The sequence below is a fragment of the Aedes aegypti genome, chromosome 2 (genome assembly GCF_002204515.2).
Source record: "Aedes aegypti strain LVP_AGWG chromosome 2, AaegL5.0 Primary Assembly, whole genome shotgun sequence".
Lineage (NCBI taxonomy): Eukaryota > Metazoa > Arthropoda > Insecta > Diptera > Culicidae > Aedes > Aedes aegypti.
Genome location: NC_035108.1, coordinates 68,496,779 through 68,520,618, shown reverse-complemented (window position 1 = coordinate 68,520,618; position 23,840 = coordinate 68,496,779). Strand labels below are relative to the sequence as shown.

At 38.4% G+C, this 23,840-nt stretch overlaps 1 protein-coding gene across 4 annotated transcripts in view; it reads right to left on the bottom strand.

Moving 5' to 3' along the window:
* Positions 1 to 23,840, bottom strand: part of LOC5572351 (E3 ubiquitin-protein ligase CBL-B-B) — a 293,118-nt gene that overhangs the window by 28,527 nt on the left and 240,751 nt on the right. For all 4 annotated transcript variants that reach the window (XM_021841121.1, XM_021841122.1, XM_021841123.1 and 1 more), the window contains one exon: positions 21,353 to 21,493. In XM_021841121.1, the coding sequence (XP_021696813.1) occupies positions 21,353 to 21,493 (141 nt within the window). The remainder of the gene's footprint in view (positions 1 to 21,352; positions 21,494 to 23,840) is intronic.

The window sequence follows — 23,840 nt, the reverse complement described above, 5'->3', positions numbered from 1 at the left end:
TTCAAAAAATCATTCAGATGATTTTCTTCAGTTATTATACTTGTAATATCTCCAAATATTTCAACTGGAACAATAGAGATTCTTGCAAAAAAATTTGGAAATAAAAACTACACAACAACAAGGCTTCTGCTCTAACAATATTATTATTATGGTTATTAAGAAAATTTTCCGTTTTGCGGTAGCCGCCGAGTTCTACCGCAGCTGTCAAAGTTCTACCGCATGCTTTGAAATCATTCTATCATTGAAGAAAACCATTCAATCATATAGTATGCTTGAAAGAGAAAGCGCTATGAAAAACACCATCAAAATCAAGACGGTATCCAAGGTATCATTGAAGCCTACTGATGCTTTACCAATGCAAATCAGTGATCTGATAGCTGCGGTAGCTTTCCGTTGAACCGTAAAGCGGAAAGTTTTCTCTGAAATTATAAGTGGTCAAGATCCTGAGCTATCCGCAAAACAAAAAAAGCGTGCTCACTAGCGCTGCCTGGTGGAAAAACCTTGTATCTCTTGACTAGAATAATGAAAGCCCTTGAGCTATCGAACAACTTTGCCGAAGGCGTTATTTTTCTAAGTGGTCAGGAGCCTGAGCTATTCGCAAAACAAAAATTCCATGCTCACTAGCTCCGCCTGGTGGCAAAATCTCGAATCTCTTGGCTAGAATAATGATAGTCCTTGAGCTACTGAACAACTTTGCCGAAGACGCCATCTTTCTAAGTGATCAGGATCCTAAGATATCCAAAAAACAAAAGTTGCATGCACACTTGTACTGCCTGGTGGCGCAATTTCACTTAAACAGTGTTGCCAGCTACGACAAAATTTTGAACCCTTCACAAAAAATTGGATTCCAGTTGAAGAGTATTGCTATGTTGCTAAGCATTCTATTTTTCTGTTCCGCTCAAGTTTTATGGTTTTGATCTTTTCTTTACAGGGTGATTACTATTTCCTGTCAGTAAAATAAGGAATCATAGAAAAAAGATGATTGTATGAATTTCAATTACCAGTGCATACCCAGTTTTGGACATCTTTAACATTTGTCTTCACTGTACATAGATAACATATTTATTTTTTTACCTTAATTTCCAGCCACATGCGATGTTTCAGAAGCATTACAGTTAACACGCACGTTATACAAAAGCAGAATTTTAACCAAAAAAGACATATCTTTTTCTCTAAGATTTTCCATAATCAGTCTTATTCTATTCCCTAGTAAGTCTGAAAGATTGCGGTTACATACTGTTTTAATCAGGCAAATTTTCAGCGGGATTTAGTCAAAAATACATGTCTGTGGAAGACGTGCGTGCCAGGTAAAATGCCTTTAAAACAACACATATGACTGAAAACTAAGGTAAATGAAAAAAGATTTAATCTTTAATTTGTCAATACAAACTTTATAGATGTACAAAATAGGATGTAAACTGGAAATTAAAATTCATACATACATCTTTTATCTACGATCGGTTACTTTACTGACAGGAATTAGTAATCACCCTGTATTCTCCTTAAACAGTGTTGCCAGCCACATGAACAATTTTGATTCGGCCGATTGTATGGCACGCAATACTTCCTTCAACTTTGGTGAACATTCGGTATCGTTATCTTTAAATTTTTTTGGTATTTGCATATCACACCCCCATAAAATTGTCTCTTTTGATAACAATCGAGCACTGTTGCCATCTTTTACCAAAATATGAAAACTTGAACGGCCATTTTGGAAAGTTCTTAATCCATGCTTCAACTTTGCCGAATATCTCGGATCAGTATTCCCGCATCTAGACGTTGCATTTTTTAACCCGTATAGGCCTGAGTGAAAGAAAAATTACTAAAAATCTCACCGCTCAGCGAATACTTAACGGATTTCAATTATGTTTTGTCAGTATACTCGTACATATATCTAGTTTCTAAAAGTGGTCAAAGAATCTCGGGAATGTTCCTGTGGCCGGAGTTATTGCGGTGGATCACTGGGTCAGGTCGGGTGACAAGGGTTTCGTGCTTCTGTGCCCCTGGAGGTAGGCAAATTTCAAGTCACAGATAATATCCAGACTCGGCTATAATGTAGCCACTATATCAAGAAGTTTTAAGAAAAACGCATCAGCGTAAACCTTCTGATAATCGATTAAATTGAATAATTATGTCAACTGTATTTGATTGATCCTACAAATGACCATTTTTGGGTCCCCGGGATGCTTCAAATTTATGATAAACTGCACAACTTGTACCTTAACATCTGTGTTAAGCTTATGGGAGCGCATTTTAATGAACTATTATGTTCGATCTATACTTTTAGAGTTTTGAAATGGTTAAATACCTAACAAATATAGAGCCGGTTCTTCAGGACATTAAGCCCGATTGGTCGCATCTGGTACACTCTAAACGGTGCAAAACTATTCATTTATAATGTTGAATATCAGATCTTAATGATTTATGTAAAATAAAATGAATGCCATTGGAAATAATTAAAGATAACTTAGCATGTCCCAAAAAATCGCATTTTTCTACCCGACTTGACCCAGTGACCCACCACAATAACTCCGGCTACAGGAGTATTCCCGAATTCCTTCGGCCATTTCTTGAAACAAGATATGTGTGCCAGTATACTGACAAAAAAATATTTGAATCCGTTAAGTATTCGCTGAGCGGTAAATGTTTTAGTATTTTTGCTTTCACTCAGGCCTATACGGGTTAAAAACATATTTATAACCCTGATTTTTTTTTACGGCCGATTTATTTTCCGACCCCCCGATAACGGTCGTAAAAAGAGGTTGGGGTGTACCCATTTTTGAACTTCAATTGCTTTACTAACATGGGTATTTATTTACTCATTTTACATTTTTGAATTTACCCGTTTTCTGACAGAGCTTCATGCTTTATTAAAACGGGTACTTTCTTACCCTTTAAAGGTTATTCACAAGCCTACACGGTGGCACTAGGCCTGACAGTTTTCTGTTTTGGCGCAATTCTCTCAGTCTAAGTGAGTTCCTAAGCACTCACGAAGTATCTCAAAAATATAATCATAGCATTGGGTGACCTTTCCTTTTTTAGAAGGGAAAATTATCGTACTTTAAATGCAATATTTTCGAGCAGAAGATCAAAACCCTTTTTTTAGAATGTTGCAGTTAGGCAGCGTCCATTAATTACGCAACGCTTAAATTTAAATTTGTTGACCCCCTTCCCCGTCCGTAACGCTTTTTGTACGAAAAATGTATTTTTTTTGTAAGAGCCGTAACGCTTGAGTCTACTGCCTCTAGAGCATTATGTAATTTGTGGATCTTTCAAAATGCACTGTGAATGAGAATGAGTTGAAACTTACGCTTTTAATAATTAAGTTTATTATATATCTATAATATTAATAGGGTCCTACAATTGGCTTCTTTAGAAGTATCCAGTTTCTTACATGTTCTGAATCTACGTTTAAAATTGAATTAGAATCAATTTTTTTACAATTTTTCGTTACCTGTGACTATTTTAATTTATGTTCAAAATTAGTATGGAAATCAATTTTGACGGAGCTGTAAATTGGAATGTCACTGAGTCGGCGGATTGACATATTTTTTAATCATTCATAATATCAAAATTAACACATTGAAGCGAGAAACATTGCCGGCCTAGGGGGAAAACCAAGTACGCAGGGTACTTTCCCAATGTCTAATGAAGCATTATGAAAAATTTGACGATAGTAAGTTTTCACTCGCCGAACATTTTTTTTCGAAATAGCAATAGTAGGGAAAATTCCCATATATTGGAGCAAAACTATGTCGCGACCGTGGTAGGCGTTTTTTAGACCTAAAACTATTCGAATTATTGAAGATTTTTCAATATTTGATTACTAAATTCATTAAAACTACATAACATACAACCAGTTTTGAAAAATCTTTATTGTCGAGCAAAAAAAATGCATCGCCCAATGCTTTTGCTAGCGCAGATTTGAGAGAATTAGGAAATAAAAGGATTTTCGCCGAAATGTATGCTATGCTAATGCTCATTCAATATGCTATTACAGCGTTCCAAAGTGAGTGCTTCTATACACTCCCGTGCACGCTAACAAAATTCCATGAAACAGTTACCTAGTGTAAACGAACCAATTTAAGAAAAAATAATGGTTTTTTTATATATCACATATTCAACACAATATGTTACACAAATTAAAAAAAATGGTTTTCTCACATATTACATATTTAAAATGTTAAATTTTTGAAACACAAAATCTGTTCTTATATTAACTTCTTCGTAGTTTGAAAGAGGTGACATGACCGTCCGTGCGCATTCGATGTCACGATGTTAATGTCGTACTCTCTATATTCGCCTTCATGCACAAGTGAGGATTCGAGGAAAGACGTTTTTTGTGAATTCTCAACTAACCAGTTGAAATAATCATCGAAAAAATCACAAGTGGATTGTTCTGCATGAAATTACGCATTAATATATGATTTATATATTTTTAAAACTTTATTTTACTTTTAGAAACCATCTAAAAGCTTTAATGCGTGACGTTAATAATGAACGACCTTATTGCATAATATCAATAATATTCATATTAATTCAATAAGACATTATAAATTGCCTGAACACATATTTTTTTAGCGTGACTACTACATGTTTTGCTCGCGCAATCCAGCGGCCCGGTATTTTAGGAAACTATTTTGCGCTGTAAATAAATATTTTGCTCGCGCAATGCAGCGGCACAACTTGCTCGCGCAGTTGCTCGCGCATTTAATTGCGATACACTCGATCAACAAAGTATCCGGTGTCAAGCCTAAACAAAAGCAGTGTTCGTTTTGTGGAAGGAAATACCACAGCGATCTGTCTGACTGTCCAGCCCGAGGTGCCACCTGCAACTTCTGTGGACTGAAAAACCATTTTGCGGCAGCGTGTAAGAAGAAGAAGGAACAAGGAAGCTCCGGAAATTCAGGAACGAGGATGAAGAAGAAAGTTAACACCTTGGAGGCGGAAAACAATCAGGCTTTTGGATCTGAAAATACGGAAAGCGATGAAGAATCTGTGGAAATGTTGCAGTATCTCTACGAAGTGAAGCAGGAAGAAAACGACAACCTTCTCAGGGCATGTATTACATTCATCGATGGGAACGCACGCAAGCATCAGGTACGATGCGTGCTGGACTCAGGAGCATCATGCAACGTAATCGGAAAAAGCAACGTGATGAACCTACTCGGGACGAAGCATGTCCGGCTAGACAACGACAAAGCGGTTTTCAAGGTCTTTGGTGGTGGAAGATGTAAATCTATTGGAAGAACCGAAGTGGACTGCGTACACAAAGGAACTCCATACAAGATGGTGTTTCACGTCGTCGACTTCGACCAGCCACCCATTCTGTCATGGAAGACATGCCTTAATCTGAAGCTTCTTCAAGTATGTTTTGCACTTTCGGAGGAGCAAAAATCGACGTCGAAGAAAATCCTTGAACAATTCCCGGACGTGTTCACCGGTCTGGGAAAGCTCGAAGGCACTATTCATTTGGAGGTTGACGAAAATGCCAAGCCCACAATTCAGCAGCCACGCCGGATTGCAGTGACGCTTAGGGAGGAGCTTCATCAAGTTTTAGCGGAAATGGAAAAGGACGGTATCATTGCACCGGAAAAGCACCACTCAGACTGGGTCAGTAACCTGATCCTGGTCAAGCGGAACGGAAAGTTGAGGGTATGTATCGATCCTATTATGCTAAATAAAGCTTTGAAAAGGCCGCGCTATCAGATCCCTGGGCTTGGGATTATATTTTCCAGGGAGCGATGAGTTTTGATGATTGATCGCTGTTGTTAGTAGCTTTGATTAGATATTGGGTGAATTTCAAAACAATGGCAACCTTTTTATTACAAAATTTAGATTTTGTCTTCTGACCTAAAGATTCTGGTTAAACTACTGCATAGTACGGCTATCACTCATCAAAATTACTTTCACTTCGGGAAAATATAATTTCAAACTGGCGAGAAGATTACAAACTGAGGGTGGGTTAGGAGCACAGTCAGACCCTTGAATGTGCAATGTGGGGTAGTAATTGGGAATGCCATTGACGGTTTGTAATCTTCTACGAGGTTTTCGAAAACCAACAGGGCGCGTGCACCGGGTTGCGGATAGGAGCAAAGGGAGATCAATAGCATCTACTTAAAATAATAGAGCAAAAAGCCGTTCCATGATTAGGTAATGTTTAGCGATCTTCTATGGTGTTCTAGTACTATAAAATTCTTCACTCACTGGGAATTCTGGCCTTGATAATATCAATAGGGATAAAAACATAAAATAATACCTAATACTCGATAAGTAAAATGTAGCTTCAATGTAGTCATAAATGAAATAAAATCAATTTTCTATACTTGACAAGGTTTTGAAGACAATCAATGAGTGAAAGAACTACCTATTAGAAAAGCCACATCAGCTAAGGCTATACATATACAAATGTTGGTCATAGGGTCATGGCGAGCATTCGGTATGTATGTCTATGACTGATTCTGATCTAATAGGGGCACTAGAAGACCACGCGGACAATTTCGAAACAAATTATTTCTATACATCGGTCTTATGATCCGAAAGGCTCAGCTATGCTGTAATGTCATTTTTTAAGCTATTCATTAGTGCTGTTTAATTGTTTATTATTCTAACAAAACTACATAATTATTCATTACTAATCACTGTTCCTAATTCTCTCTTTCTCACCTTCTTATCTGTTGCATGATTATGATCATTACTAATATAATGCATGAGCATGCACAATAAGAATAATTTCAGAATTGTAAGCAGTCAATGGATAACTGGATAGAATAGCTTCGAAAAAGATGCTCAAAACAGAATAATTCTGGTCAGGGAAGTATGAACCACATGAGTAAGTAACACATTTCATTTTAATAATATCAATTTTTTTTTATATAAATCAGCACCGCCAATCAGTGAACTGAATTATAATTTTATATCTGTACATAATAAAAACAGATAAAGTTTGTAAAGTTGTCACCATCGATTGAATTTCGTTCTTTATAGTAATGTTCAATCATTATCAAAAGCTCCTAAAGCGTCGCATCGGGCCATCAGCAGTTCTTAGCATCACTCTCATATTGTTATTACTTTGTTGTTTATTAAATTTCTATAAAGCGATCAGCTCATTCTTTCTTACTTGTACAATTGTTTGAAATTTTAATAAATCAAACCAAGCTTCAAAACTCAAATTAAATTGCTCTCAGCACATTTACATTTTGCAGCATTAATCGCATTACTGTGTCAAGTCTTCTCCAATTTCCTATACCCTACCCCAACCCTTCCTATCATTTCCGATGGTGTTCAAGTGGTCCGCATAGACTATTACGGCCATTACCAATCCCTGCCCCCGGCTTTGGACTGACTTGCGCTCTCATTGCCCCACCAAACGCTGCAAAATGAAAATGAAAATGAAAATGAAAAGGCCGCGCTATCAGATGCCAACATTAGACGAGGTTCTGCCAGAACTGGCCAATGCGAAGTTGTTTACGACTGTCGACGCCCGTGCCGGTTTTTGGCAAATCCAACTGGATGATGATAGTTCAAGACTCACTACGTGTTGGACCCCGTTTGGTCGTTACAAGTGGCTACGGATGCCTATGGGGATCACGTCTGCACCCGAAATTTTCCAACTTAAAGCACACGAAGCCATACAAGGACTGCGGAATGTCAAGGCGCTGATGGACGATTTTTTGATTTTCGGTTGCGGTAATACAGTTGCAGAAGCAAAAGCTGACCACGATAGAAACCTTGAAGCTTTTCTCTAGAGGATGCGTGAGAAGAACCTGAAGCTGAATCCAGATAAAATAAAGCTTTGCCAGGACAGTGTTAGATTCTTTGGCCACATCCTAACGGCAGAAGGAGTAAAACCGGACTCGGAAAAAACCAGCAGTATAACTATGATGCCAATTCCAGATGACGTCGCAGCCGTTCAAAGATTTTTGGGGATGATCACATATCTGTCTCGTTATTTACCTAGCCTCTCCACTGTAGCTGAACCAATCCGACGACTTACCTGGAAGGACGAAACATGGACATGGTCTCGTCAGCAACAAGATGCTTTTGAGCGTCTAAAGAAAATGATAAGCACAGCACCAGTACTGCGATACTTTGATGCCACAAAAAATACCGTGATCCAATGCGACAGTAGCAGCATAGGACTAGGCGCTGTTCTTCTGCAAGAAGGTCAGCCAGTCGTCTATGCGTCGAAGACCTTAAGTGCTACTGAACGCCGATATGCACAGATTGAAAAGGAGACTTTGGCAATCCTTTTCGCATGTCGAAAATTTGAGATGTATATCTTGGGACGTCCGGTGACCATTCAAACTGACCATCAACCGTTGGTCAAAATATTCCACAAACCGTTATCGGAAGCACCTTTGCGTATTCAGCGAATGATCCTAGCCCTACAGCGATATAATATAACCTTGCAATTTACTCCCGGTAAAGAAGTAATCATCGCTGATATGTTGTCCCGAGCAGCAGTAGAGAGCAATGACGAAACCAGTCGAGAAATTTACGACATCTATGGAATCGAGTCAAGTAATGCCGTGGAATTTTTGCCGATTTCGGACGACAAAGTAGAGCAGATCCGCAAAGCATCACAGGAGGATCCAGAGATGCAGGCCATCATGCAGTATATCATCAACGGCTGGCCGGCGAGATGCGACGCGATTCCAGCAAATCTGAAAGTTTTTTGGAAATACAAATCGGAGCTCAGCACCCACAATGGATTGGTATTGCGATGTGATCGAATACTAGTACCACATAGTCTACGAAGAGATATACTGGAACGTCTCCATCAGTCCCACTCTGGCATCGAAGCAACTATTCAACTGGCGAAGGACACGGTATTTTGGCCAGGCCTGCGGGATCAAATCAGGCAGCGCGTTCAGAGCTGTGACGTTTGTGCTAAGTACTCAGCCAGCCAAAGTTCGCAGTCTATGCAAAGTCACCTAATTCCGTCGTACGCATACCAAAAGGTTTCCATGGATTTGTGCGAATGTGATTTCGAAAGTCAAAAGAGAATTTACCTTATCACCGTGGACCATTTCTCCGACTACTTCGATGTTGATGAACTGAGAACTCCGAATACAGCAGCAGTAATTCAGGCGTGCAAAAAGAATTTTGCTAGATTCGGAGTACCGCAAGAAGTATCAAGTGATGGTGGTCCACAGTTCATGAGCCAGGAGTTTATTCGATTTGCTACCTTGTGGGATTTCAAACACAGTGTCTCGGCCTCTTTTCACCAACAGGCGAACGGAAAGGCCGAGTCAGCTGTAAAAATCGCCAAGATGCTCATGAAGAAGGCCCATGAATCGAAACAAGATTTCTGGAAATTGCTGTTACAATGGCGGAATACTCCCAACAAAGTTGGCTGCTCTCCAGTTCAACGTCTTCTTAGCAGAAGAACTCGGTTTGATGTACCAATGTCCGAAGCAAAGTACTCCCCGAAGCTTCAAGAAGGAATAAAGGAAAAGATCGTCAAGTGTAGGCAGCAAGCTAAGTTGTACTATGATCGAAAAACACGACGTCTCCCGGATTTGGAATTTGGCCAACCAGTTTTTGTTAAGCTGAAGCCTTCGGACAAAGAGTGGCAACGAGGAACAGTTGTTGATCCAATAACCGATCGTTCAACAATAATTTCGGTTGGTGAACGGGAATACAGACGTGACAACACTTGCATCAAACCAGCACTGCCCTCATATGTATCTTCAAAACCTAAAGAGCCGTCCTCGGGTCCGTTGGAGCATCCAAAGACGTTAGAACAGTCAACACCTGTAGCCGAACAACCCATGGCAGACATCGGTAGACCAAAGCGTATTATTCGTTTACCCAAGCGTTTCGAAGATTTTGAGGTTTCGTAAGTTATGGGCTATTTAAGTTTTCTTTCTATAAAAGAGGGGATGTTATACTGTCTTGAATTCGAACACTCCTAGATTTTATAATATGTACCAGCCCTATTGATAAAATAGCTCCCATACCTATTACACGTACAACAACATAAACGGAAATAAAGCAATCATTGTTCAACCACGAACCCACTCATGTCGTTTTGCTAACACATGTTACAGTCAAACCTCCATGAGTCGATATCTGAAACAACCATCGACTCATGGAACACAAATGCTTTGGAAAGCAGTTTGAGGGCACAATCATAGTAACCATGGAATTCCGTTTCTAATATGGTACCTTGAGTCGGATTGTACCCCATAATGGCATAAGGTCGTTTGGCATAAAGCCGTTTGGCATAATGTCGTTTGGTATACTGGTCGTTTGGCATAATGGCCGTTTGGCATAACGGTCATTTGGCATAATGATTGACTTAGAATGAATATCGGCATTTTTGATGCTTTTACCGAGATCACCACCAAGGAGCCCATAGTAAACATTTTTGGTAGGTTCTTAACAAGCGTGGTGTTCGTTCAGAGATTTTCCAAGCTATGAATGTCAAAAAAATATTGTGAAATTAAAGATCATTACTAAATAAAACTCGTGATGGGTCTGGTGGAAGATCTATTTAGAAAAATAGTTTTCTCTACATCCCAGAACATAGAGTATCTTTGAGCTTGCTGCGATATACATATTTGATAATAGTAAGTTGGCAAAAAAAAAGTTCGCAGTTAGTAATAAAGGGAACGCTCAAAGAATATTTCGCTGCAGATAAAGCTCTGTCCTAGTTTGGACGTAACACTTGATGAAAATTACTTGATAAAAGAAGGAATAATATTCAAAGCTCTAAAAGCAAAAACAGCCTATATACGAGTGCAGATTAGTTTAAGGCTCTAACGCAAAAAAAAAAAACTTCTCACTGCATAACTCAAATGAACAACACATTTTTAAAAGAAAATATTTGTGGCAAAACTTTTCAACGAATCAATACAGATTTTTATTTCGAAAATGTACATCAAAAACAATGTCTGTTGTTGAAAGAAGGGAAAATTTGTGATTGAGATAATATTTTCTCCAGCATATCTCGAATATGTTGAATATTGACAGGTTCTAAAGTAATTATCATTATAACAGCACGTCTTGCGAGAATTGGTAAAACATCAATATATAAAAATGGTTAACATTTATCTGTACTAAATAATATAAATTTGAAACAGTATAAATATAAAGAACAGCCTATTTTTAAAAGAAGGAAAAATTTATGGTTAAATCAATTGAAGATAGGACGCCAAAAATTATTGCGGCATAAAAAAACGAAAAGACATCAACAATTGCGTTCTGAATCATCGATGTGATTGTGCTACTTTTCTCCGAATGCCAGTTCCTTGAATGACCCTTTTCCCCAAATGCCATTTCCCCGAATAAGCGGTTTCTCTGAACAGTGGTGCAGAAAGAACGATAAGCAATCAAAAGGAGGGGGTATTCTCACATTCTAGGCTATACACATGTTGGCAAAAATGCTGAGGACGGTAAACTCGCCAATTAAATAAAGAAGGGTGCATATTAGATTGCCAGTTCGTTCACCATCCTGAATTGTATAAAATTACGACAATTATGAGTGCCTAAAACTCCCCTAGGTTTTGTGTGTTTTTTTTTGAACATAGTAGTAGGTTGTCAAATTTCAAAAAATATGAGCGCTCTAGAACGAGTCAAATTAGTACAAAATGACATCCAAATCAATGGATCATTGAAATAACCAAAACGGCCGCTATGGAAAGCATAGATAGCGCCACCGTAGTCTTGTGTGTTTGACAGAACAGGAATGCTGTCACAATGTTAAATCCCATATACAGTGGTGCCTTTGTTTTGATGCGGTGAGCACTTGCAAAAACTACCTTCAACGATCCATTAAAAATACCACATAAAAAATAGAAGTAAACCTACATTGAAAGGCTCCTAGGCCGACCACATTATTTGCGAAATTATTGTAGAAGTGCTAAAAACTTTTCGGGGAAATGGGCTAATGGGGGAAACGGGATATTCGGGGAACTGGCATTTGGGGATCTGGTGTTTGGAGAAAAGACATTCGGTGAACCGGCATTCGGGGAAAAGTAGCACAACCCATCGAAGTAACTGCAGTAATCGATGCCTCTTGTCGCTGAAAACTTGAGCAGATCAATGTTATCGAATGCCGCCCTTTAGTCAGTTGGAAACAATAAAATATTTAAAAACATAGCTTAAAAGAACAGCCTACGTATAAAAGAAGGTGAATTTTATTTACATTTATAAATCAACGGTTTTTATACCTATAATTATGGTTACACCATATTTAGAAATAACATAGGACGTTTTAAAGAAGGGTAAATTTGTGCTAAATATATCAAAATCTTCATTGCAAAAATTTATTCCAATAGCGAAACTCAAAAGTAAAATTAATATTTGAAAGAAGGGTAATTCATGGATGTAGAATAAAATGCTATTGGCAATAACTTTCCTAATATGCTTTAGTTTATTCAAGAGCAGAGCATTGAGTCAAGTGTCATTTTGTGTCAATTGAATCCAAAACAAGCCTGATGTCATCAGAAAGATTCAATAGAAATGTAAAAACGAATGTCACCCTAAGAAATGCTTGGTTTTAGACTCATTATAAAAACAACAAACAAAAGCGTCAGTAGTGTTGGATCCGTTGAATCTGTTGCATGCTCCTTTGTGGGCGAGCAACGGGAACCGGATCAATTGTGTCCGGTTTGCGTTTAGCGGAAGAAAAAAACGAAGTGTGCCGGTGAACAAAAAAAAAAACAAACGCGTCAGTAGTGTTGGATCCGTTGAATCTGTTGCATGCTCCTTGTGGGCGAGCGACGGAATCCGGATCAATTGTGTCCGGTTCGCGTCAGTAGTGTTTGATACGTTGAACCTGTTGTCGAGCGAGCAACGAAATCAGTTTCGGGTCCGGTTTGCGTAGTAACCGCACTATCAGTGTCGGTCATCCGTGTATATGCTCACGTATTCATTTCGAATTATATATTTATCGTTTACCAAAACGAATCCTTTCCCATATCCAAACTCTCAGTGTTTTCTTGTGGAAGTGCAGAGGACTCCTCGGCTTCCATAAAGCAAGTAACACGTCAGCATTTCCCTCCCATTCCCAAATAGACCTGCATTCGGACACAGCCGGCGCCGGTATTGTTTATTATAATATTGAGAGCACCAGGACTTACACATTGAGGATGCTACTGATCCCGAGTAGTGTCTGTTTGTTCCCTGTGTAAGTACAGCTGTTCTTGCAATAACGGAGTAGCAACTGCGGGCGGTCAATCATGCTCATGCTCATGCTCATTATGCCAAACGACTATTATAGCAAACGACCATTATGTTAAACGACCTTTGTGTCAAACGACTTTATGCCAAATGAACATCATGCCAAACGGCTTTATGCCAATCGACTTTATGCCAAATAGCCTACCACCCTTGAGTCGATATCAGGTCAAGGGATATCGACTAATGGAAGTTTCTTTGTTTACTGCAGGTTTGGTACGTTTAGGGTTACCATATTAGCCCTCACTTGGAATGAGTGTATGTTTCATTTCTGTAAAAGAATAGTGAGGAGTACACTTTAAACGTTTTAACAGATGTAAGCTTGATTGATTTAATAGTTTATTTTTGCGTTTTCGATATCACATTTTAAAATTAAACCCTCTCACAGCTTTTTTCAACAATAAGATCTTCAAATTATCACTTAAATAATTCTCATCTGTAAATCAATATTTATGTGATTAATAGTTTTACCAAAATGAGATAAATAAACGTATAAATTATTCCTTACATTTTTTTTAGCCAAAAGTATCCATTCTATTCAGCCAGTATTAGTTGAAAATCGGTGAATCACCTGTATCATGGGAAAGAGGTCATTCTAGTTTGTTCGGCAATCTCAGTAGTGTCTATAAAAATAGTACACTTGAGTCGACGTGAAATAGAATATTACATAAATTTTCAAGGCAGAAAAGAGTAAAGGAATCTGGGGTAATATGCGCCCTTGAGGCAAAACGAAACACAATGCCTTTTTAGAGTATTTACGAAAAACTAAAAATTGTAATGCTTTGTTTATCCAGGGCTGATATGAGGGTTTACTGCATATGATATGACAAATCCAACTTCATGAAATATGTATCATTTTTTTCTAAAATATTCACAGAAACTCCGAAAAGTCGTCCCGCCCCCCAGATAGCCCTACAAGCACTCTCGAAAGAGTACATCCGATAACCCTAGGTTCATCCACATTCATTGAATAACTGCTAGGTGCTGAATGTCGCTTTAGTGCTGCCCTACGCTAACCCTTTCAATAATGTGGAACTTTATTTGATTGAGTTCACACCCAGTACCTACTGCAGGGGTGGGTGGTAAGCACCTAGCGCCTCTAATTTGCATATATTCATTCGGTGTCATTGAAAATTGATCCAATGACGGTAAATCACCCCACATCTCGCCTTGCCAGCGGGAGTTGCTCTGTGGATAACCTCCGCACTTCATAAATATGGATTTACCTGTGGAATCCTGGTTGATTGAATACTGCACTTTATAATGGGAGTAGATACAGAAACATGGTTGTGTAGGTTTACGAGGAAATTTAGCACTACTTTTTCTGTTCAAACATGACTAGGGGAAATATGGGCATAATGAACATTAGGGCGGAATGACTTCTGGCTTTGAGAATTACTATAGAGAATTCCCACTTGAACGCTCTTTGTCTTTGTGTCACAGAACACGTTTTTAATTGAGGGATCCTATTTTATCCTTACATAATACAGGAGAGTGGATTTTCAAACTTTACAACATACAACAAACATACAAAATGCTCAACTTTGGCATGCTTTACTTTGTTTCCTTCCCGGTGAGTAATCGGTATGAAATTGTGTCAGAGAACTACAAATATACTCCATTTCATTATCACAAAATACGAAATTATTCACACTACCGGTTAAAAAATTAGCCCCAGATGAAATCGCACAATATAATAGTAGTTTTTCTTTTGTTAATTTTTGTTCAGCAACAATCATGATCGACAGTTGTTGTTCAAAGATAGATCCATATGGTATTTGGTCATTATGTTGACGTTCGTTGGGCCAAAGAACGTTGGGTCGAAGCACGTTAGGTCGAAATTTGTCAGGCCCAGGGCTGACAATCGTCAGATTCGTCACCGACTGGTGCGGAACAAAATGCTCATCGTCGTCCAGTACACGGTAAAAAATCAGCACGTTTGAACATGTCTCGAGGCAAAGGTTCAAATCTGGGTCGGGCGGAATCGTTTATTTTGTTTTATTTTCAAACCACACCATGCAACGTTGAAGTCAAGAACCGTTCCTTTGGCATTGTCAAGATTGAACAGTAGTGCAAATCAAAGAGCAGAACTTAGGTACTTGCTTATTTGGTCAGTGTATAATAACTCTGGCAGGTCTGTGTCTTGACTAACTTTAATCCAAAAAATGTCAGCCAACAATATTCTATTGCAATTTTTCATCGTAATAGGCTGTTTTTCATCACCCCAAACTGTCATGGAACGGCCTACTTTCCTGCACTGAATTATGCAGTGTGATAATAGTAACTACATTACTGAAATCAGTTGCGTAATGACTATTACACAACGCAACTTCATAACGCAACACATCGTTATGAATCATTAAACAACAATTTTCAAAAATGGCAAAACAATGGTGAATGCATTTCGATATGGTTTCTGATAACCGAATGAAGATTCGACCACAAAGGATGCCTCTTCGTCATGCCTTTTCGATCACTGCTGGTTGAATGACGCTTCTCTTTCTTCTTCTTTTTCTTGGCATTAACATCCTCACTGGGACAGAGCCTGCTTCTCAGCTTACGGTTCTTATGAGCACTTCCACAGTTATTAACTGAGAGTTTTCTTTGTCAAAGTTGCCATTTTCGCATTCGTATATCGTGTGGCAGGTCAACGAAATTTCCATTACGAAAAGATTCTAGACCGACCGGGAATCGAACCCAGACACCTTCAGCATGGCTTTGCTTGGTAGCCGCGGACTCTAACCACTCGGCTAAGGAAGGCCCCTTGAATGACGCAGATGACTTTTTTTTCATTTTCGTCGCCTACTTTTTACATTTGACGGCGAAGATTATTTACCCTGGTTAGGCCGAATTGGTGATTAGGCTGAATGTTTCAAAACATAACTGGAATAATTTTCCTGCTCTGGGGCCCAGATAGCCGTAGCGGTAAAGCGCAGCTATTCAGCATGACCATGCTGAGGGTTGTGGGTTAAAATCCCGCAGGTAGAGGATCTTTTCGTAATGGAAATTTTCTCGATTCCCAGGGCATAGAGTATCTTCGTACCTGCCACACGGCAAAGAAAGCTCTCAGTTAATAACTGTGGAAGTGCTCATAAGAACACTAACCTGAGAAGCAGGCTTTGTCCCAGTTGTGACGTAACGCCAGAAAGTAGAAGAAGAATTTTCCTTCTTTTATTAAAGGCATTTTTTTCAATTTCGCTACATAAGGCTTATTGAAATTAAATCTACAATCATCATAGGGTTTTCCTCCTTTTAGTCATTGGCTATTCTTTGGCGCTATACGTTTATAATTATTACTGGATTAGCAAGTGCTCACATTCCGATTAAAGATTTTCATATTAACATAAGCTGTTCTCAACAGTAATATTGTTTTAATAAACAATGTTTTTTGTCAAAGTTTCTCTAATTGAAGATTTTTTTCCTTCTTTTAAATATACCTATTTTGTATTGTTACAGTGATTATTGGCACAGTTATATATGTAGTTCTCACATCCTAGAACTAGCATTAGTTTCTTAATTGAGCAAAGCTTTAATTAACCCTCCCCGGAATTTTGACCTCATGGTCATTGTATCAGATGTCTCATATATGTATTCGTCATATGGTTTTTGAAAAAACATTTTTACCTTCGGTTTTATTCACGAATTTTACTAGTCGAACGATAGTGAGAAAGTCTCCCATTACACGCAACCAATTAATACTTACCATCATAAGTGTACCATCTTGAACTCCACTACTCCACGTTGGATATCAAATTGTCGGTAGGTTCCGATTAACGAAGTTCATATTGAGTATTGGTACTATAATTACTGTAGCGACTCTTCAATGTGATAAACTGTAACCATTTGTCAAAATACTAACTTCGATTTTTTTTTTGAATTAACATGTTGGTCATTTTTCAATTCCTGTTCTTCAGTGTTGAGTGACGTAGTGCAACTATGATGTATTTCTCATGACTATGTAATAATCAAATTTTACTTTCAAATGTGACCAATGAATTTGAAATAAGTTATTGTAAATTTGTGAAAAAGTACGACAGAGAGTTAAAGTTGATTGTTACAAATACTCATAGTTGCACTACGTTATTCAACGGTGAAGAAAACGAATTGAAAATTGCGAAATACAAGGACTTGAATTCATATTCGTACAGAGCACGCTCTGTACCAACTTGATGGTAAAAAAGGTAAAAAGAATTTGGAAGACTTTATAAAAAATGAAGGTCATAGGTGCCTCTAAGATTCTACAATTATAAACTGTTTCAATTTAGTTTAAACTGTGGAATGAAAAATAATCCATAAGATCCATAGAAGAAGTGAGAACTATTATTAAAAAAAATCAAAAATATGGAAGCTCCATTTTTTTTTAATTGTTTTGTTCATTTGCTTTTACAGACTCCCTTAAGCTTCGAGTCGCATGACCGCTAAAGCCATAAAACAATTAAAATAAAAACAATCACAGTCGATACCTTCTCCTATATATGAAAGCTCCTTGCGATGATGAAATTTTCTACATCCTCATCAAGAAACTTCCAGAAAGTAGCTTATCATTTGTAGCTGATATATTTAACAAATGTTTTCAATTAGCATATTTTCCTGACAAGTGGAAAAATGCTAAGATTGTTCCAATTTTAAAACCAGATAAAAATCCTGCAGAAGCTTCTAGCTATCGTCCAATCAGTTTGCTTTCCTCCATCAGTAAACATTTTGAAAAGGTCATTCTGAACAAAATGATTCAATTTTTGCCAATGAACATGGCGGAATCCGGCCATGGACATTCGACCACTCATCAGCTTTTACGTGTAACAAATTTGATCCGTTCCAACAAGTCTGAAGGTTTTCCTACTGGTCTTGCTTTTCTAGACATAGAAAGAGCATTCGACAGAGTTTGGCATGAAGGTTTGATCGTAAAATTAAAATTGTTACAATAATTTAAAGTTATCTGTCAAATCGTACACTTCAGGGTAATTATCAGAACTCCAGATCTGAAAGACTTCCTGTAAGAGCTGGTGTTCCTCAAAGCAGCATTTTGGGACCAATATTATACCATATTTTCACATCTGACTTACCTGAGTTACCTCAGGGATGTCAAAAATCCCTGTTTGCGGATGACACAGGCCTCACCGCCAAAGGACAAAGCTTGCGTGTCGTCTGTAGTCGATTGCAAAAAAGTTTGGATATTTTTTCTTCATACTTGCAAATGGAAGATTTCTCCTAATACTACCAAAACTCAACTAATAATGTTCCCACATAAACCAAAAGCTCTTAATTTGAAACCCTCAAGTAGACATGTTGTCACGATGAGAGGGGTTCCAATAAATTGGTCAGATGAAGTTAAGTATCTAGGGCTCATGCTAGATAAGAATTTAACTTTCGAAAATCACATTGAGGGCTTGAATGCCAAATGTAATAAATATGTAAAATGTCTCTATCCTCTTATTAATAGAAAATCAAAACTTTGTCTTAAGAACAAGCTTTTGATATTCAAACAAATTTTCAGGCCAGCCATGTTGTATGCTGTACCAATATGGACTAGCTGTTGTAATACCAGGAAAAAATGGAAAATGGAAATTGTTGCGGACAATATTAGGTGAGAAACTAGGAAATGGTATGTGGCGCAGACGTATGAATCACGAGTCATATCAAGTGTATAAAGATGCGGATATTATTAGGCGCGTGAAATACGGCAGACTTCAGTGGGCTGGTCACCCCGTGTGAATTTTGGTAGAATAAATTGCGAAAATAATATTTAGCTGGGAACCAGCTGTACGCAGAGGAAAAGGACCAGGCGACCCTTAACGTTCGGGGCAACTGGAGAAGTATCGTCCAAGACCGACAACGATGAAGTTCTTCACTGCCCATGTTCGCATGGTCGACGTTAGCGCCAATATTATCAAAATTCATTTTTTCGTTGATATGCATTGTTTATTTTAAGTAGTTTTTGTAAGATTCTTTTTAAGATTTTCGTAGTTCATTTTTGTCAATACTCTTGGTGGAATTATTGTTACAACATTGACATTAGGACTGCAGTCCTAAGATGCGAAGGAATTATTGTTTTACATGGCGATTAGGCTTACCTACCAGTATTGAAACATTGTTGGAATATTCGAGGGAATAATTTTGTTCGATATCTAAAGCAACTCTCCGTGAAATACTCGGTGAATTTCCAAGAAGAAGCTCAATAAGTTCCTATCAGAAGGTTTAAAAGGTGTTGTATAGTATTCGTGGCAAAAGTTCAGAGCCTTAATAAGAATTCATAAAGATGTAAGAATTCACCGAAGATTGTTCCACAAGTCCTCACAGGATGTCACACAAAATTTAAACGGTTTTGAAAGATATCTGCAAAGACTTTTCCAGGACATAATTTCTAATGGTATTGGTATAGTTCCTGCTACTCGTATGAATTTCGATTGACTTATCACTATATGGTGTATTAGCCGATGGCTTCTATAAAAACAGAACAAAGCAAAAGCATGCAAACAACGATGTGCAATGGGCAACCGAAAAATTGTACATAAATCATGCTTCCTAAAAACGAACGAATTGAGACCCGCGTGGTGAACTTGGTGATGGTGCTGAATGGCCAGGATGGAGATAAAATAAAACCCAAAACTTGCACTGTTTCACAGATTTTTCCATTCGTTGTATATTTGTCCTTCTGTTGATAGGAGAGGAAGGGGTGATAGTAAACATGGATACTAGAATACTTCCACTAATACTAGGCATTGAAGTGTGGGAGGGGGAGTACACTATGTGGTCTATTGTTGATTACAGGAATAAATATCTTAAAGGTAATTCGCTTGCTGAATATTTGTTTTAAATTTTCGCTAATTATTATAGAACTACACTGTTCGCACTCTCTATGGATTAAGAAGTCTTTTCGGGAATGAGTTTCTATACCTAGCATTTTCATATTTAAAATCAGGGGGTTTTGCTTTATTTGTGTTCTCTGTAAGAGTTCCGAGATGAGTATGAAATGTACATGGTTTCATATAACAAAACGTATGATTCCTCATGAGACTACCCTATGCGATTCTGAAGCATGCAATCAAAATGGATGTTTCTTAAAATTTTGACTTATAATGATATCCAAGAATAAACTTTTAAGTGCACCCTTCGTTATAATTTTATTTATCAAAAAATTTACAGAAATATCTAACTATAATAATCTTCCTATCTTCACGATCACATCATTCGAAATTTTACGAAAGATTTCTATAAACTATTCACATTTTCCGATTCTTATTACAATGCTCCAATTTGCAATTTCTCCAAATCATGCAATGCTGTTAGCCTCTTCGTCTTGTTCGCTGGTGAATTTCAATTAGACCTAATTCTGATCAATTTTAAGCCAGGATCATTGGAAGCATATGGTTATCGATTTTCTCACAGTTAATTTGGCAACACTGGAAAATTTGAATACTTCAAATAAAAACCACGTCTCGAGGGAAGAGGTTCTCAATATCGAGCGCACTGGAATCTATTTGCGATGAGATTTTTGAATACTAACTGGGGATTTTCGAAAGTTGTTGAGAACTTCTTCCAGCTTTCGACATGGTTGCCCTCAGAAACAAACGAACTGAAGCTGAAGAATAAATAAATGTGTTTATTAAAGTTTCTACATAATCAGATTTCTAAAAAATACTAAAGTCTATCAGTGTATGAACACTCACTTCACAATTCGACAATGTTACACACATATTCCGTTTCATTCAGCTAAAATTCTAGATTATACATACAATAATCAGATGGGAAGGGTGAATAATGAAAGTAAAGCTACTGGGTTCAAACCAAAGGCGATTGCTACTTTAATGCCAACGTTAGGGTGAAATTCTCGTGCATGTTTTTTTGGAACTCACAATGGGGATGCCTGAATGTTTGTTACTAAACTGAAAAACGCTAAAAAACAAAATCACAGTTGCAATTTTGGATGCAGGGTTGCAAAAACTGATTTTGTTCGCGGTCCCTAATTGGAGGAGTAAATCTTGCGATGCATTAAGCAGCTAAAAATGGTGAATTAGGTAGCAGTTCAGGCGAGAAAAAAAAAAATGGACAGCGGGGCAGTAAAAAAGGCTCGATAGAGAGATGGAGATAGATTTCATAGCGGATGACAGCTCAGCTGTTTTTTTTTTGGGGGAGGTGTGAATTGGGGTGCGTGCTTTCACAGTACCTCAATGTCATCGTCGTGGTCGTCGTTCTGCAGCTGCTGCCGCCCGTTGGCCGAATTGCGATTGTGCTGCCGCCTGGGGTCGAATGCGTCCACTACGATTTGCTCGGTGCCTTTGATTTCCGCCCGGCAGAATGGGCAACCCTGTTGATGGAAGGAAAGAAATTGTAATTCAAATATAATGATAAAGTTTGTAAGGTTAAATCACAGACAAACATCTTACAAACTTTTAGACAATTGGCCCAAGAAATATGTATGTAATAAGCTTCCCATTTAGGATTTTTTTGGGTAGCTGGCAACACTGAATTCAATTCCGAAATATCGGATCTACTGCCAGATTACAAAGAAAAACTATGATTAACAATTATGTGTCTAGTTCAATTCACTGAGGTCGCCTATTAGACGCTGCCACCTATTTTACGCCCACCGTAGTTTTCCAGCTGTTTTCAATAAGATGAAGATGATTTTTCGTTTGTGACTGAATAGACATGCACACCGCAATTTATAATTTGTTGTCCAATTGATTCGATGGTAATTCGGTTGATAATAAGTTCACATTATGTCTCAGCTACGCTGGATGGTTCGAAATCAAGTGTTCGGATCGCAGACGAGGTGTCAACCTCGTTCGTGACATTAGACGGATTGAAGCAGGGAGACGCACTTTCGAATTTACTGTTCAACATTGCACTTGAGGGTGCTATTAGGAGATCTGGCGTGCAAAGAAATGGCACTATCACAAGGTCGCACATGCTCCTTGGCTTTGCGGACGATATAGACCTGATTGGAATCGATCGCAGATCAGTGGAAGAGGCCTTCGTGCCTCTGAAGATGGAGACAGCGAGGATAGGCCTGACCATCAATTCTACCAAGGTAGAGATAGAGTCAGGCATGGTGGTGTAAGTGCTGAGGTAGTGTTTGATGGGGATATGTTTGAAGTTGTTGAAGAATTTGTTTACCTTGGAACACTTGTGACATGTGACAACGACGTTTCCCGCGAAGTGAAAAGACGTGTTGCGGCTGCGAATAGGGCCTTTTACGGACTACGTAACCAGCTTAGGTCCCGCAGCTTGCAAACCGAAACAAAATTCGCCCTGTATAAAACATTGATTCTTCCGGTGGCTCTCTACGGGCACGAAGCGTGGACGTTGAAAGAGTCAGACCGGAAAGCTCTCGGTGTTTTCGAGCGTAAAGTGCTGCGGACAATACTCGGTGGGAAACTCGAAAATGGTGTGTGGCGCAGACGCATGAATCACGAGTTGTATCAAGTGTACAAAGATGCGAATGTTATCAATCGTGTAAAATACGGCAGACTTCAGTGGGCTGGTCACTTAGTGCGAATGTCGGAAGAAAGAATTGCGAAAATAATATTCAGCAGGGAACCAGGTAGAGGTCGGCGGCTTCGGGGAAGACCACGAATACGCTGGCTGTACGCAGTGGAAGAGGACCTGGCGACCCTAAACGTTCGGAGCAACTGGAGAAGTTTCGCCCAAGAACGACGAAGATGGAGCTCTACAATACGCCCGGCAATGGCGTGATGCTACGCTGTAGCCATCAAGGTATCAAGGTAGGTATGTCTCAGCCCCAAACCAAAAATCAGCTTCATCCCATTAGAAATTGCTCAAAAATTGGTTACAGGAAAGTGGTTGACAACATGTTATAGGAGATCTATAAGGCTATATTCTCAAGATAGTTTTTTTTTAAATTGCTTCTGATAGCACTTCTGATATTCTACCATGAATAACTCCATAAATATTAAGAAGATTCTACAAACATTTTTGTTTGTACTTCCTTATGAAGTTCTTGATGAAATGCAACCTAAGATTAATAAAAATTCTGTGTTTCGATTCCCCTGAGAACTCCAACAAGATCTATTTATTAGGTTTCTCCAGGCATTCCTCTATTTTTCTCTATGGGATTCTTACAGAAATGCTAAGATTATCAAAGGATTACTACAGGAATCATTTGAGGAGTTTTTAAAGAATTCAACTAAGAATTTCGTTAAGAACAGCTGCAGCAGTATTATTGCCCTTGGTAGAAATTCAGCTACAAATTCCTTCAGGGATTTTTACTAAGGATACCTAAAAAAATACTCTAGAGATTCGTCCTGTACCTTACTGTCAATAGTTGATTTGACTTGATCTACTCAGTGGATACGATTAACTGACCCTGAAGAAGGCTACATGTGGTAGTCAAAATACATTAGTAGGGTTGAATCAAAATGGTACAAGGTACTCAAATCTATCTTGGCAGCATAGCATAGCATAGCATAGCATAAACTGACTGTACATGTCAATGGTTGCTACTCCGTGATTGATCAGAACTAGTAATAATTGCACTGCGATCCAAATGAATAAGGGATGGGAGTTTCCGCTTACTCTCGGAGTGCAATTTTAGCAGATCTAATATTATTGATCAATAAAGGCGCCGGCCAAGTCCTTACAGTCAGTTGGGATAGGAAAGGAATGTTAGGGTGTAATGATTGTTGCTTCTA